Source organism: Aquila chrysaetos, chromosome 4 (genome assembly GCF_900496995.4).
Source record: "Aquila chrysaetos chrysaetos chromosome 4, bAquChr1.4, whole genome shotgun sequence".
In the NCBI taxonomy this organism is placed as follows: domain Eukaryota; kingdom Metazoa; phylum Chordata; class Aves; order Accipitriformes; family Accipitridae; genus Aquila; species Aquila chrysaetos.
The window spans coordinates 64484242-64497889 of NC_044007.1; the positions used below are offsets into that span (position 1 = coordinate 64484242).

The following is a 13648-nucleotide window of genomic DNA, read 5'->3' on the forward strand; positions in this document are numbered from 1 at the left end:
AATTAATTAAATTAATATTTAATTATAATTAAGCATTATGTGTAGTCCTTCTATTCCTTTTCTTTGATATTTTGATGAATTGTGCTACATGCTGAAGATCCTGATTAGGAAAAAAAAAAAAAAAAACAAAAAAAAAAAAAAACAAAAGAGATTATGCAGAAATCTCTGTAACAATTGTGTATAACCTCAGCAATAATATTACTGGCAAACATTTTGCAGTAAATTTCAGACTTTGTTACATCTTTTAGCACATATGCATTCTTCATATGAGAGTTAGGATGGATTTCCATTCTGCTTTTTCTGTGGTTTTTTTTGTTGTTGGTTTTTTTTTTTTTTTTTTAAATTCAATTATAATCACACATGGCTAGAACTGAATCCTAAAAGGAGGTACTGAAATTCTTTTGCACCTTAGATAATGTCTTGGGATACTCTCATCAATGGACCAAATTTTCAAAAAAGCCCCAAATCCTGTAAAATTTCAGCCTGCTTCTCATGGTCATATTTGGGTGCAGAAAACTAACAATACACCGTTTGCTTTATTCTGAAATGGAGAATTTATGATCCCGTTTTAGAGGCAGGGTTCAGCCTGCCTTGGAAACTTGGAAGGAATTGCGTTCCTCCTTGTAGCACGGGGTCCAGGGACTCCTGTGCTGCGGCGACTGGGGTGGGGAGCTGGGGTTCCCCTGGGGCCCCCGTCGAGGCAGCGGTGGGAGAGGGCACCTGGTCTCTGTGGTGCTCTCCAGGGAGCTCCCACTCATGAGATGGTCTCTTGCTTATATTAATGGCATCCAAAGTTAACTGAGGCACTGTGCTTTTCCAGAAAGTCCATGTATTAGCGTGCCTGGTTACGTGGGAATAAACAACGTGGAGGTTTCCATCCCTCTGTCTTCACAGGAGGACTTGGTAATTTGACACCCGACCTCTTAACCCAGCTGTCTTTTGTAGAAACTAAATTTCCTTCCCCACGGGGAAGAATTTGAAGGAGACTGTTAGTTTCAATGAATTCAGCATCATTGCCCCACCAGCCCCCTCTCCGTTATGTTGCTGCGAAAGGAGACAATTTGGCTCCAAATGACTAATGCGAGTCTTCTTTAAAAAAATATTTTTAAAATTTCAGTCTTATCTGAGGTTGTGGAGTCTATATCTGAGGTTAGCGTTATTAATTCATAATGACCTTCTGTGTGGCCTTCATGGGCTGAGATTGCTGTGCATGTTAGTACATACTGAGTAAAAATATTGCTGTGAAATGATAGACTGTATTTATAGACAACAGGGCGAAATCCTAGCTTTTATTAAAAAAAAGCCACCTAAAAAGAGAGCATTTACGCACTTTTAATGAGTATTGAGCTTGCCAAAATCTCTCAAATTGGTCCAGAGGTTTGGAATGAAGAATTATCATTTGAAGACGAACAGTACGAGTTCTGCTGCAATTTCAGTAGCAATCCCCAGACCTGTTTTCTTTATGTCATGAAAACTTTAGAAACATAAACAGTGCTGAATTGCCACTGGTACTGAATAATGTGGCTTTTATTGTTGCCTAGGCTCTTCCGTATATTCAAGAAAATAATTTAATACTTATTAATAAATAAAAGGTAACTAAAGATGACTGTTGTCTAGTCTGTTGAAAATTTCTCAGTACCCTTGATTTGTTAGTAAATTCAATATATTTTATTTAAGCAGAATCATATATACAGTATATTAACTTTTTTTCCAGGCAATCTTTACTCAGCACAGAAAGGCCAGATGTATGGGAATTGTAAAAAATCAGGATATGCATAAAAACTGTTCAAGTGCATAAAGCAGCCCCATCTGGAAGACATCTAACAGAAATGAAGTTGTACAAAACCATTCCATTGATAATAAAGCTAATTTTTATGGGTCTGACAAGTATGTAATTATGTTCAGTGGTGCTTTTCAGATTTTATCACAGTCAATAAACCGCAGTGGTAATTTCATTCCCATTTGACATATTTACATGGAAACATTTGATTGGAGGAATTAGTAACCCTGAAAGCCTTGATAGATATGTTTTAATGATCTGTGACCTCCGCAGTCCCTCATCTGTTTATTGTTGCAACAGGCGAGAAGTCGTTCCTCTGTGACCTTTGTGGCTTTGCCGGCGGGACACGTCATGCCCTCACCAAGCATCGGCGGCAGCACACAGGTCAGTAAAGCTGTCTTTACTCTTTGCTATATTTTCTCCAGCAAGGGAGTCCCTCTACACTAGGGAGTAACGCAAGTCAAATAGCATGTTACAGCACAAATAATACATCGGCTCATTGTTTACTTTGCTTTTTCTCGTTTTTGTAAAATCGGTATGCCCAAGGTCTGCATCGAATCTGTTAGCTGGGAGTTTGAATAATTGCTTGGGAGGGAGCGGGGGTTATTTTTGGTGTTTTTTCTGAAGGAAGTAGAATTGTGAAGACTGGCTTTCTTCTTTAAATGAATGCTAAGTCTACTAATTTTTTTTTTTTTCCGAGGCCCAAATAGATTACCTACTGTGAAGATTTTGCAAGAGTCTGCTAGAATGTCCCTGGGCGAAAATTAGAGACTACATATAGATTAATCCATTATTTTGGACTGAGACATAGTTGAAAGCTAGTGTTGTTTCAGTTGCCCTTTTGTAATTTTAAGATAGTTTGTAATTAATAGGTGCAACTTTAAGAGTTACCACATGGTTGGCATGTAAAGCAGGATTTCTCTCCCAGAATTAGTAAAGGTTTCCTACCACCTGGTTATAAAAATTTAATATCAGATAAAATTAAATTGGTTCTTAGTTTCAGAAGACCAGAAAAAGTGTAAGTATTAAACATTTATTAATACATTTAATTGTGCTTTTTAGTAGTTCCTTGTAAGTGTTTGATTATTTGAATAGATTTTGTCCAAACAGACACAGAAGTGTTGCTGCTTAAGCCACTGTAGTTTTTGTTTTACTGACTACCATGAGGATAATGTAATATCATCAGGAATTGCTGTGTGAGTTAAGTGACCATTGTCTAATGTACAGTGGAAAGAAATGGCTAACAAATGAGAAGCTGTAGTTACATCATGAATTTTCCATGGATTTTGTAAAGGAATCTCAGTGGGAGATTTTATTATGTCCCTGAATAAACTAATCTTGATTCAGGACATACACCGTCTAAGTGCGTAATTTCCTGGAGAGCAGCTACTCTCTTTCTTGAGAGCCTGAAGCCATTCTTTCCACCCTGTTTTCAGTTTATTAAAGCAACCATATTTGGAGGAGAGTCTGATGCTTTCCAAAAGGTGGGGTTTCCAGTGCCGGTCAGGCAATATCTTGAAATGGATAAACTAAAAAAAAATAAATATGCAGGGCCAAATTTTGCTTGCAAGTCTAACTAGTAATTGTACTTCCAGAATTTTTCTTCTGATAACAAGGAACACGCATTTGTATGAAAGTACTGCCACAGTCAGTTCTCATTCCCTGCAGGAAGATTGTATTTTTAAAGTGTCCAAGAAAAGGCATTTAGTAAATATAATAATAAGTTCTCTTAGTATTACACTCTCTGAATGATAACAGGAGCAATTGCAACTACTGGAATGGAAGTTGCGTGCTTCAGCTGTAACTAACGGTTTCCATTTTTTCTGGAGCTTTGTAAGAATTTTCACATGTTGGCTGAAGTTTACCAAATGTGGGCTAAGAATCAAAATGATTTTTTTTTTTTTTCTTTAGCAGAAATAAATCATTGTTATCAATAGGATGGGAGCTACCTTTTGTTTTTTATTGGCCTGCCACGTGACACACTGGGATCACACATATGTCTACGACTCGTAGTCAGTGCAGCCACACAAATGCTAAACAGTCATTTCAGAATGGAAAAGTGGAAAAAAATGCATATTCTTGTCTTTACCCTTCTTGTCTTTACCTATCATGTGAGTACAGATCTGGTTTCTCAGAAATGTAAGCCCTTATCATTGGTTATATATTTATATTTTGGCATGATTAGGCCACAAGCTGAGAGAAAAAATATTTTATTTCCTGGTTTATGTGCAAAATCAGGCTGAAAATATTATATGTTCCTGGTGAAAAGCTGTCCAGGTTTTCGATGGCATTGTGCCCTTCTTTTGCCAGTATGGTAGAGACTTTTGTGCTATGATCACAGGGATTCACAGGTTATAGATCATGAAGCTTGCATCTAGCAGGCATAACTTTATATTTTATGTCAGGTCTGGAGGCTCGTTATTACTTTGCTATTAACTTTATACTATACAGGACAGTATCTCAGAGGCAGAGGGATCTATCTTTTTGGCATTTATCTGCCTCTGTGGCACAAACAATCAGAGATGATTCTTTAGCAGAAAAATTATCTGTAGCTTCTATTTGTTTCAAGGAGAATGACACAATCCACCTTTTCCTGCATTGTTGCACTTACATGGGTTCCCTTGTATTTTCATCCAGTGCACAACTTTATCTCAGTCCTTAGCTGCATGCACTCCTCTCTGTACCTGAATTTTTTCTTCTGTGTCCCCAGTTGGCACAATTTTCCCAGAGCAGAATGCCAAAGCAAATTACAATCAGGTTTGAAAGGGATAGGTATCAAAAATAGTCTAAATGGCTTAAATAATTCCCTGCTCTAATACAAGCTGTCTAGGGGGCTGACACAGAACATCTTCCAATCCAAGATTTACTTCTATCACCTGTCAGAGACCCTTGATTCAAGGGCAAATGAGCAAATCCTCACATGTAGTTGAGGAGTCTTAACCGGCTTAACAAGCCTCCTCTCGTCCCAGCCTCAAGGCCTGAGGTGTCCTGACACCCCAGAGAAATGTTCAGCTGCTGATAGATATTTGACACAAGAGAGGACTGGCTGTAGGACCAGCCACTTAAGACTTCTGATGCTCTTGATTCTGGTATTTCCTACTCTGTTCCTCTCTTTTTAGATGAGATTATTTTTATGTACTTGGACAAATACCTTTACCTCGTGAAAGATGCAGTTTCTTTGGAAATATTACAGGGAGCATAAAGTGTAACTTGGTGTGAGTAAGGCTGGCAGAATCTAGCCCTCGGTCACTCATGGAGCAAACTGTAGGGACTAGTTTGGTAAAACAGGATGTTATCTCTGGAAGATATGTTTTTGGTTTTTAGATGAAAAGTAGTACAGGAATGTTAAACTGAAAGAAAAAGCCACTAGTTTTAAGACTTGAAAATGTTTGTACTTAATTTATTTGCAAACATGATGCATTTCCATACAGATTTCCTTGATACAGGCTTTTTCAATTGTAAAGTAGAAAAAAATAATTTGGCCTATCAGGAGATCCATGGTGTTTCACCAGTTGACATTTTTATTCTGTGTTACATATGTTATGTCCTTAACGACTGACCTGGTCCTGTGAGAAGCGCACACTTTGAACACAGAATAAGCTAAGTCTTTGGCTGATTTTGTCCTTGTAAAATGCTCTAGCATTCCTTTATGATGTGAATGCACCTTCTTCCAGTCCTATTCTGCAAGAATCAATCTATGAAATTCTGCAAGTCTTTCACTGGCTATGTAAATATCAGTGGCCCGATCTTCTGTTTTGTGAATTGAAGCAATAGCAACTTCAGGAGTGGTTTGGAATTGACCAGAATTTTATCACACTGTAAAGAATACTTACATCTCTGTCGAATGCTTTACAATAGACACTTGTGGCTGCCTAGGCTGTGAGCAGAAACTATCTTAAGAAACTTGGACCACTTGCAATATCGGCTGGTGCTATGTGGTAAATAAGGGACAGCTTGCGGTACTGTAAGAACATATATGCCGTAGTTCTGGTGCCTCAACGTGACAGGGAGGAAAAATTTTCATCTTTTGAGTCATCCTGAAACAACTTTTTTTGATTCATATTTTGTCCCAGTAAGAAGATCTGCCTGAAGATAGGAAGATAAATAATATTGCAAATTTTAGTGTTGGCTGAATTTAGAATTAGTTGAATTCCAAAGAGAATTTAAGCAATTACCTGAATTCTATAACAAAAAAGAGTAAATAACCTCCAAATCAGCCATCAAAAACATGCAGACACATGCGAAATAAACATATAATATCACATAACTTAAATATTTTGCCTTAATCGTGATCAACTAGGAGATGGCATAAGAGAGAAAAAATAAGCAAGGGTAATTATTTCTGGCTTGAAATGAAAACACAAACCCACTTAATTCTTAATTTTAAAATGTCCTTTTTTTTTTTTTTTTTATGTTACTGTTATCATTCTGCTCTCCTCCTTTGTTCATCTGCCTTTTGGTTTCACTCTAGTTTTCCCTTCCTCTACATGTTTCCCAGTAAACTTCCATTTTGTGCTGTAGTAGCTGGCTCAATGCAACAATGCTGATCAGTCACAGCCTGTGTTCTCTTGCATGAAATTCCTTTTTTAATGTTGGTTAGTCCTCCTGCAAATTGCAAAAACCCAATCCTCATCTTCTACACAATGACAGTCTACATTTGCTTCTCATGTGTTGGTTGTGGTGGAATCTTCCTGGGGATCATAGAGGTACATTACAGTAGTAAAGCGTTACAGGGTAAGTACACTTACTGTGCACAGAAGTTCTATGACAGTTACCCTGAACCTGTGGAACTGCTTAAGAAGATTGTGTCTTTGTTCAAATATTTTCATGAATTTTTGAAGATGGTAGCTTACATCGTACAGATCTCTGTTTGTGTGATTGCTTCTGCTCACTCATTTCAATCTTGCACTTCTCAAGACATTTATAGGTCAATGTAATAAAGAAAGAAAATTTAATAATATATGTGTTTTTATCCAGATGAGTGACTCACTTTGTGTTTCTATTTCTCATGTGAACTGCTCTTTGACTTTAATGTGTAGTTACATTACTCGGCATTGAATTTAATGTATAATGTAGCCTCTTCCCTTCAACTTCCCCACCACAGCTTAAAAAAATTATAATGTTGAATACCACAGAAAATGTAGCACAGGAAGAAGACTTACTGCTCTTTTCAGCAAGAGGAGAGGTGGAATTTGAAGAGGATCTGTGTTGTTTTTCCTTTTCCATTTATGCCAACACTTGCAGCAGAGTGTGGAACTTGGTTATAGCAAACCTTTGGCCAGAAATGATACCAAAAACCTAGGTATCTTAAAACTTTGTCTCTACCTAAGAGAAATTGTCTAGTGGACCAGTTTTCCTTCCATTTCTGAGCGTACGAATGTCAATCGTTTTTTGCTATGGAAGAGAAAACCTATGGCATCTACAGGGTTTCTCATAAGAAAGCGAGGGATCAAGGATGTACTTATGTACTTAGATGCAAAAAAGTTGACCAGACTAAAAGCAAACAGAATTTACTTCAGTATACTTCAGGCTTCGTTAGCAAGCCTGTAAGTGCCTCTCCAGGGAACAGCCTTAACAAACACTAGAGATAGTTGGAATTAAGAAAAAAATCCTGTAACATGTAAGCAGATGGCTGCATTTTGTGGTCTACTCATTCCTTAGGTCACACAAAACTTACAGGATTCTTTCTGTGCTGCTCAACACATCATGTGAAAGACAAATAGGTCTAAAACCAATGGTTTCCTGTTGAGACAACTGGGGTAAGATTTCTCCCATCTTACTAAGATTCTGATTAGTTGCTCAAGACTTCCAAATTGAAGGCACTATGAGATTTTTATTTTTTTCCTTAATTTATGTGAAAGCTAGATCCTCAGTAGCATGTTCATAAAAATGCTGTATGTAATCTGTAGGTAGAAATTGTCTGGACAGTCATGATTAAAAATTTCACTTTGTCATCCACAAATCAACATCTATCACCAAGATTTATAGTTTTTGTTATTGTGTTATTTCACTTTTCCTTTAAAAAGTACACGTTAAGTACATAACTGCACAGAGAAATTTATGATTGCAGTAAGGTATGCTGTGTCCTAAAAAGCTCATCATCAAAGACAGAGAACTCAAAAGAGGTAAAATCAGAGAAAAAAGGAAGAAGAAAAGCAAAAGAAAGTTGTAATTTAGGGTGGGGAGAAAAGCTAAGATAGATGCTAAAAGAAATCAGTGCAGAATTTGGAGAGGCAAGAGGAAAAGAAAGCCTTAGTCGTGATGGTTTAAGAAGAGGAAAATGGGTAGAGCTGACGAGGCTAACTGGTTAGCAGCAGGCTTAATAACTGCTTTCGTACAGACTGGTGCACCCCATGATCTGACCCTTTTATCAGTTGCTTTCTGAAACATTGATTGTTGGAGCTAAAATTTTCCATGTCAGGTACTGTAAACAGCTGATGCATTTCAGAAGTTGCTTGCAGTATTGTCAAAAAACCAAAACCATTTCTTCTTTTGTGGTCCTGTGGTTAGGAAGCAGCTTTTTGAAAGTGCTTGTGTTAAAAACAAAATACACCCCCCCCCCCCCCCCCCCAAAGATAGTAGGTCCTTGATCTTGGAACTTGTGTCCTTCCTTTTTTTCCCCCCACGGAGCTTGTTGACCATTGGGTCATTTTGGGGCACCTGTCCTTCTTTTTTGTGGGGTTTGTTATTGATATAGTTAGAGGTGGTGAGGCACAGACAAGTCTTCTATAATAGTAAGGTGGCTGGGGGAGGTTGGTTTGGTTTTTTTTTACCTTTATTAATCTTTAAATATGTAGACTTCATCCTTACACATTTCTGGATACACTATTTTATAGTTATTACATAGTGTTGTTTAAAAAATGCTGTCAGTATTGCTTTCTTGATTTGTGTTATTTTAATTTTGTATGAATTAAATTCTTTACTAGGGGTGAGGGAGCATCCTTCTGGAGTATTTAATAGCAGCCCGTATAAAAATAAAATTAAGTTTATTGCTTGAAATGTCAGGAGGAAGGAAAATTGGGACACAAAGGCTGGCACATTCTGGTCCAAAGATAAGGAGACAAAAAATACTTACATGAGTAGGTCTGTGGAAAACTTAAATAAATAAACAAATAAATAAAAGTACTGCTGCTACAGCTAATACAGTCTTCAACACCCCCAACCCAAAGAAATACCTAGTCTTCTGTTAGATTTTTTTCAACCGTACTTATCAACCTGGTTAATTTTCCACAAAAATAAATACTTTTTCCCACATGCAGCTGCTAAGAATTACAGGCCATGCTAGGCTGTCTTTTTTCCTCCCAGTTTAGTTGGCTTTTGTTGTGTGGTGCTGCTGTGATGTATTTTCTGTCAGGTGAGATTTACACATAGTCCACTTGACAGGAGCAGTTAGCCACAAGGATTTCCTAAGGAGAAACTTCCTGGGGCAGTGGGCAAGGATTATCATTTTTCTTTTGCTCACGATGGAATTTGCAAGCCCTCCTGGCTTCCACGGGCCCTCGCTCGTCTGTCAGCCCCGCTGGCCCTGCCCCAGCATAGCAGCAGACCTTTACCTGATCCATCCTCCCCTGAATGGCAAACTAAAAATCTCCATTCAGTTCAGATCTGCTTTTTTTTTTTTTTTTTTTTTTTTTTTTTTTACAAGGGGGCAAGTTGGCAAGGTTCTAATGCATTTTAAATGAAAGCAGTTAAAATAAGTATGTATGTTATCTAAAATACCTGTGGCTTTACTACTTAGGCTTGAAAATGTTGCTATCTTCTTTAATACTAGAAGATAAAATAAATCAGGCACAGGAAATCTTCAGTTCAAGAACAGGTTACGTTGCTAGGGAGTCTATGGCCTCCCAGAGAGTTTAATTGAAGCAGCAGCCAGTACCATTCAAGCTGCTGGGAGAATCAGCTTCTCCAGAGCAGAGAGTCAGTGTCTGACAAGAAAACCCCATTTGGGGCAGGAAAGACATACTTTCTAGCAGTCTCAATTTGTCCAGCATAGAGGATTCCGCATTGTGTCCTGCCCCTTCACCTTTCCTTGTCCCATGAAACAATAAATGAAAAATAGTGGCTGGTATTCTCTCCAGCAGCTGCTGAAAGCAATTATTCCAACTCTTTATGGAGCTTTCAGAAGCTGCTCTGTTGTCCTTCCGTACAGCATTACGGGCTTTTCAGGCCTGAGGACCTTGCATTTCATTTCCACTTGGGAGGAAAAAAAACAAACCCAAGAGTCTCCAAGAATGAAAAATGCAGATTTCTCTTTCTTCTCAGAACTCTGGCAAAGTCTCTTTGGAAGTCTTGAGTGTCTTATGCTTTAAGCAGGCTTGAAAAATCTGGCTTGGAGGCACAGCCGCTCGGGAGTGGCCTTTTGCTACTGATGTGTCTTCTGCTGGTGGTGTGTCTCCTGTCAGTCCGAAAAACTGCAAATTGTACCAGCTAAGAGGCTTAGGGTTCAATTTTGAAACTGCCTACTCTAGACCTTTGAACAGTCTACAAGGTAGGTGTCCATCCCTAGCACTTTTATTCAGACTTCTTAAGTTAGGGATGTTGATTCCTTATGTAGTCTTTCGGATAAATACTTCTGAAGGCTTGCACAATGCAGTCAAGATCACCTAAGTTAGGAGCTGCCTTTTGTCTTCTGCATACAAAAAGAAACCTGTTTCCTCCCTAAATGGTAATTACATGTGCCTGTAAGCCACACAGAATATTTCTGGAGCAACCGGTTGGAAAAATGGGATGCAGGTGTTTTAGCTAGGCGTTGCAGTATGTGTATCTGTCATGAGATTTTGTCTTAGTATCTTTTAAGGGGTGGACCCTTCTGCTGCAACAAAAAGTAGTCTTTTCACAAAATCATTTATAAGCTAGAGATTTTTATCTATCTTCAATTAGTAGTCCTCCAGAATTTTCAGTGCAGTTACACATTCAGCAGACTGAATTTTAGTCTTCTGAAAATATATTGTTCTAGTCTAGGTTTGGTGGCTGTTTTGGGGGGGGGGGGGTCATTAACTTTTCAAGTCCCTCTGCTGAAATTGGCCCACTGTTCAGAAAAGATTCACGAGCGCAGAAAGATAGCAGGCAAGAGAGGGGGAATGGAGCACTGAGTTCTGGTTCACGTTCTCAGTCCTGGTTTATGTGTGTTATTTAATGGATAAGATGAAAAATCCAGGACCAGGAACCAAAACAAAGACACTTTCGTTCTGGAGATGCTCCTTTCTGAGCAGGCACTGAATACAAACTTCAGACTGATTTCTCACCTTCTGTCTCCACCAGTGTTGCTTTCAGGGCTGTTCACGGGCCCAACTTCAACAGGTGTAGGGTGAGGAATGCCTGTCACCTGGTGATGATATTTTCATGAAAGAAGGCCCAGTTACATGGTTACTCTGTTTCAGCCTGGTTCTTTCTCCTTTTTGCTGCTATGTAACACCGACATGGGATGTCAGTTGGCTACTGATGTGTATATGTGTCATAGTGAGAATAGCATTTTGCAATTAATACACGTATTTGGAAATTTATTTTGTATTTGCGGTTGTTATATATACATGGACTAAAATCTATCTCAAGGGATATGCCAGAAATTTAGACTTGTCTTCCTTTTCTGTTGATGAAAACTGATAACGCATATCTTCTCTTGTCACCTTCTAGGAGAGAAACCATTCAAATGTGATGAGTGTAACTTTGCTTCCACGACGCAATCACATCTGACACGACATAAGCGTGTCCATACTGGAGAAAAGCCTTACAGATGTCCCTGGTGTGACTACAGGTAATGAGTCATTAACTAAAGCATGATGAGAGAAGGGTTAAGGTGATCAGACGAGGTTCATTTGAAGTCACCAATAAAAATATATTGCCATTAAAACACCATCAGGGCAGCAGTAATTGCATATTAAATTAAGAGCTAAATTTAAAAACTTAGTCTTCAGTATTTAGGTATTACTTTATAAAGAAAAACAAATGATGGGAAACCTTTTAGTGGTAACACTGCAGTGCTAATGTTGAGTGTTTGTTTCACAGCTGCTCTAGTGTCTGTTAGAATTCTCCATGGTGAGGCTGCTTATCTGCATCGCCTTTTCAAATCAGTTGCAGTTTTGAAATTTTTCTCGGTTGAGTTGCAACCATTTCACCAAGAAAGGAAAAGTCCCCTAAAAGGCTTAGCAGCCTAAATACTCACCAGACACTTATTAGAATGAGAAGCAACTGGAACTAGTTACAGTGCTGCAGAGTCTTGTTTTTCTGCTCCAGTTTTCCTTCTCCTTGCCAGCCAGGGTATTTGGATGAGAGTTGGCCATAGGGTTGGTTGCATGGCAAAGTCTCCCATGTTGCACCACTAAAACCTTAGGGCAGTGGAGTAAATTCTCAAAAATCACATGAATGGACAGTTAAGATTCCTTCTGGTGCTCATCCCATGTGTCTTTTGTTCATTATACATCACTTATTAAATGATCTCATAGTGCTTCTTAAATTATTCTTTTCTTAAACATAGTTCTACAATCTTGAATACTTTTAAAACCTTGCAGTGAGATGGCTGTCTATGTGTACTATAAAGGAATCCATAGAAGTTTTTCATGAGCAATTTGCAAGAGTTGATGTTCAAAAAGTTTTTAAAAAAATCAGTATTATATTTGATAAATGGCATATGATTATGTAATTAGATGCATGTGCTGTGATGCATGCACGCAAGAGGAGAAAGTTAAACATTTGATTATACCACTATAGCATTTTTTATTTTCTTTTAATGCTGAGCATACAACTGTAATGTTCTTTTACTATAAGTTTTAATGTAGTTTCCTAAAACAAGAATATGTAACAAAGCCTAGCTGCTCTCATAATACCTGGTTTCACGCTATTTACGAGCTACTTTACTGAAAGCTCCTGTACAGAAAGCTTCTGCCTTGATCATGCAGTTTCTGTACAAACATTTTTGTTGCACTGGTTTGTGCATGTGAAGTAAATGTTCTGTGAACTCTTCTCTATTGAGCACCCATTAAATTACTGCCTAGAACTGCAGAGAACTGAATTTGATAACCTCGCGGGGGGAGCTTCCATTTCTGTGCTGCTACGTTAAGGGTCCCCCTGCTTTTTTTCTTTCTTTTTTTTTTCTTTTTTTTTTTTTTTTTTACATAGAAGCATTTCTGTCAGCTTCAGTAAGTCATCTAAGAAAGAGAGGTGATTTTGTGTTTGTCAGAGTGGTTACGTTTAAAGGTCTGTGTTGAGTGAAGTGAGAGCATATAAGCAATAGCATGACATGATGTGCTGCAATGAAGGTAAAAAGGAGTGCTCTCTGGTGCTGCATGTTTGAGGAGGCTTAATCTTGTGGTCATCCTCTTTAATGAATCATCCCAATTAGAAGGAGTAGTCTTATTACAGAACTACGTAATGAGAGGTGGGTTACAGTGGGTTTGAATTCCTGGCTTGAAGACCCTGGAGACTGGGAGCATTCTAGATGTGAATCAGTTTGCAGTTTGGGGCTTGTTATACACACGCAGTGAGTGGATGCAATTCCCTCACTCAGTATGACAAAACAAGTAACTTTAATGCTCTGTTTAGTGAAGGACGGGAGATAATTTTTCTTTGGATGGACAGTTTTCTGTATGGGACAGAAATTCCAAGAACTGACAAGGTTTTTACTAGTATTTTATTATATTGGAGGTTATTAGAGAAGAAGCAAACATATAGCTTATTTTATCAGGATTAACAAGAAATCTCTGAGCATCTCCTGCTTCTATATTATTGAAAAAGAAATGTTTCATTGTAATAGGACATTAGTTTCCATCCCTTGCAGGCCAATTTTGACCTAATCTTTGGAGGCTGATCTCTACAGATACCAGCTGATGAAGCTTTGATTCTGCAGGAAATTTGTTCTGAGCTCAGCTGAAA

General features: G+C 38.2%; 1 protein-coding gene across 2 annotated transcripts in view; it reads left to right on the forward strand.

Annotated features, from left to right (window-relative positions):
• ZNF407 (zinc finger protein 407) overlaps positions 1-13648 on the forward strand; it is a 350474-nt gene that overhangs the window by 208086 nt on the left and 128740 nt on the right. For both annotated transcript variants that reach the window (XM_041122972.1, XM_030011806.2), the window contains exons 6-7: positions 2081-2164; positions 11414-11534. In XM_041122972.1, coding sequence (XP_040978906.1) covers positions 2081-2164; positions 11414-11534 — 205 coding nt within the window. The remainder of the gene's footprint in view (positions 1-2080; positions 2165-11413; positions 11535-13648) is intronic.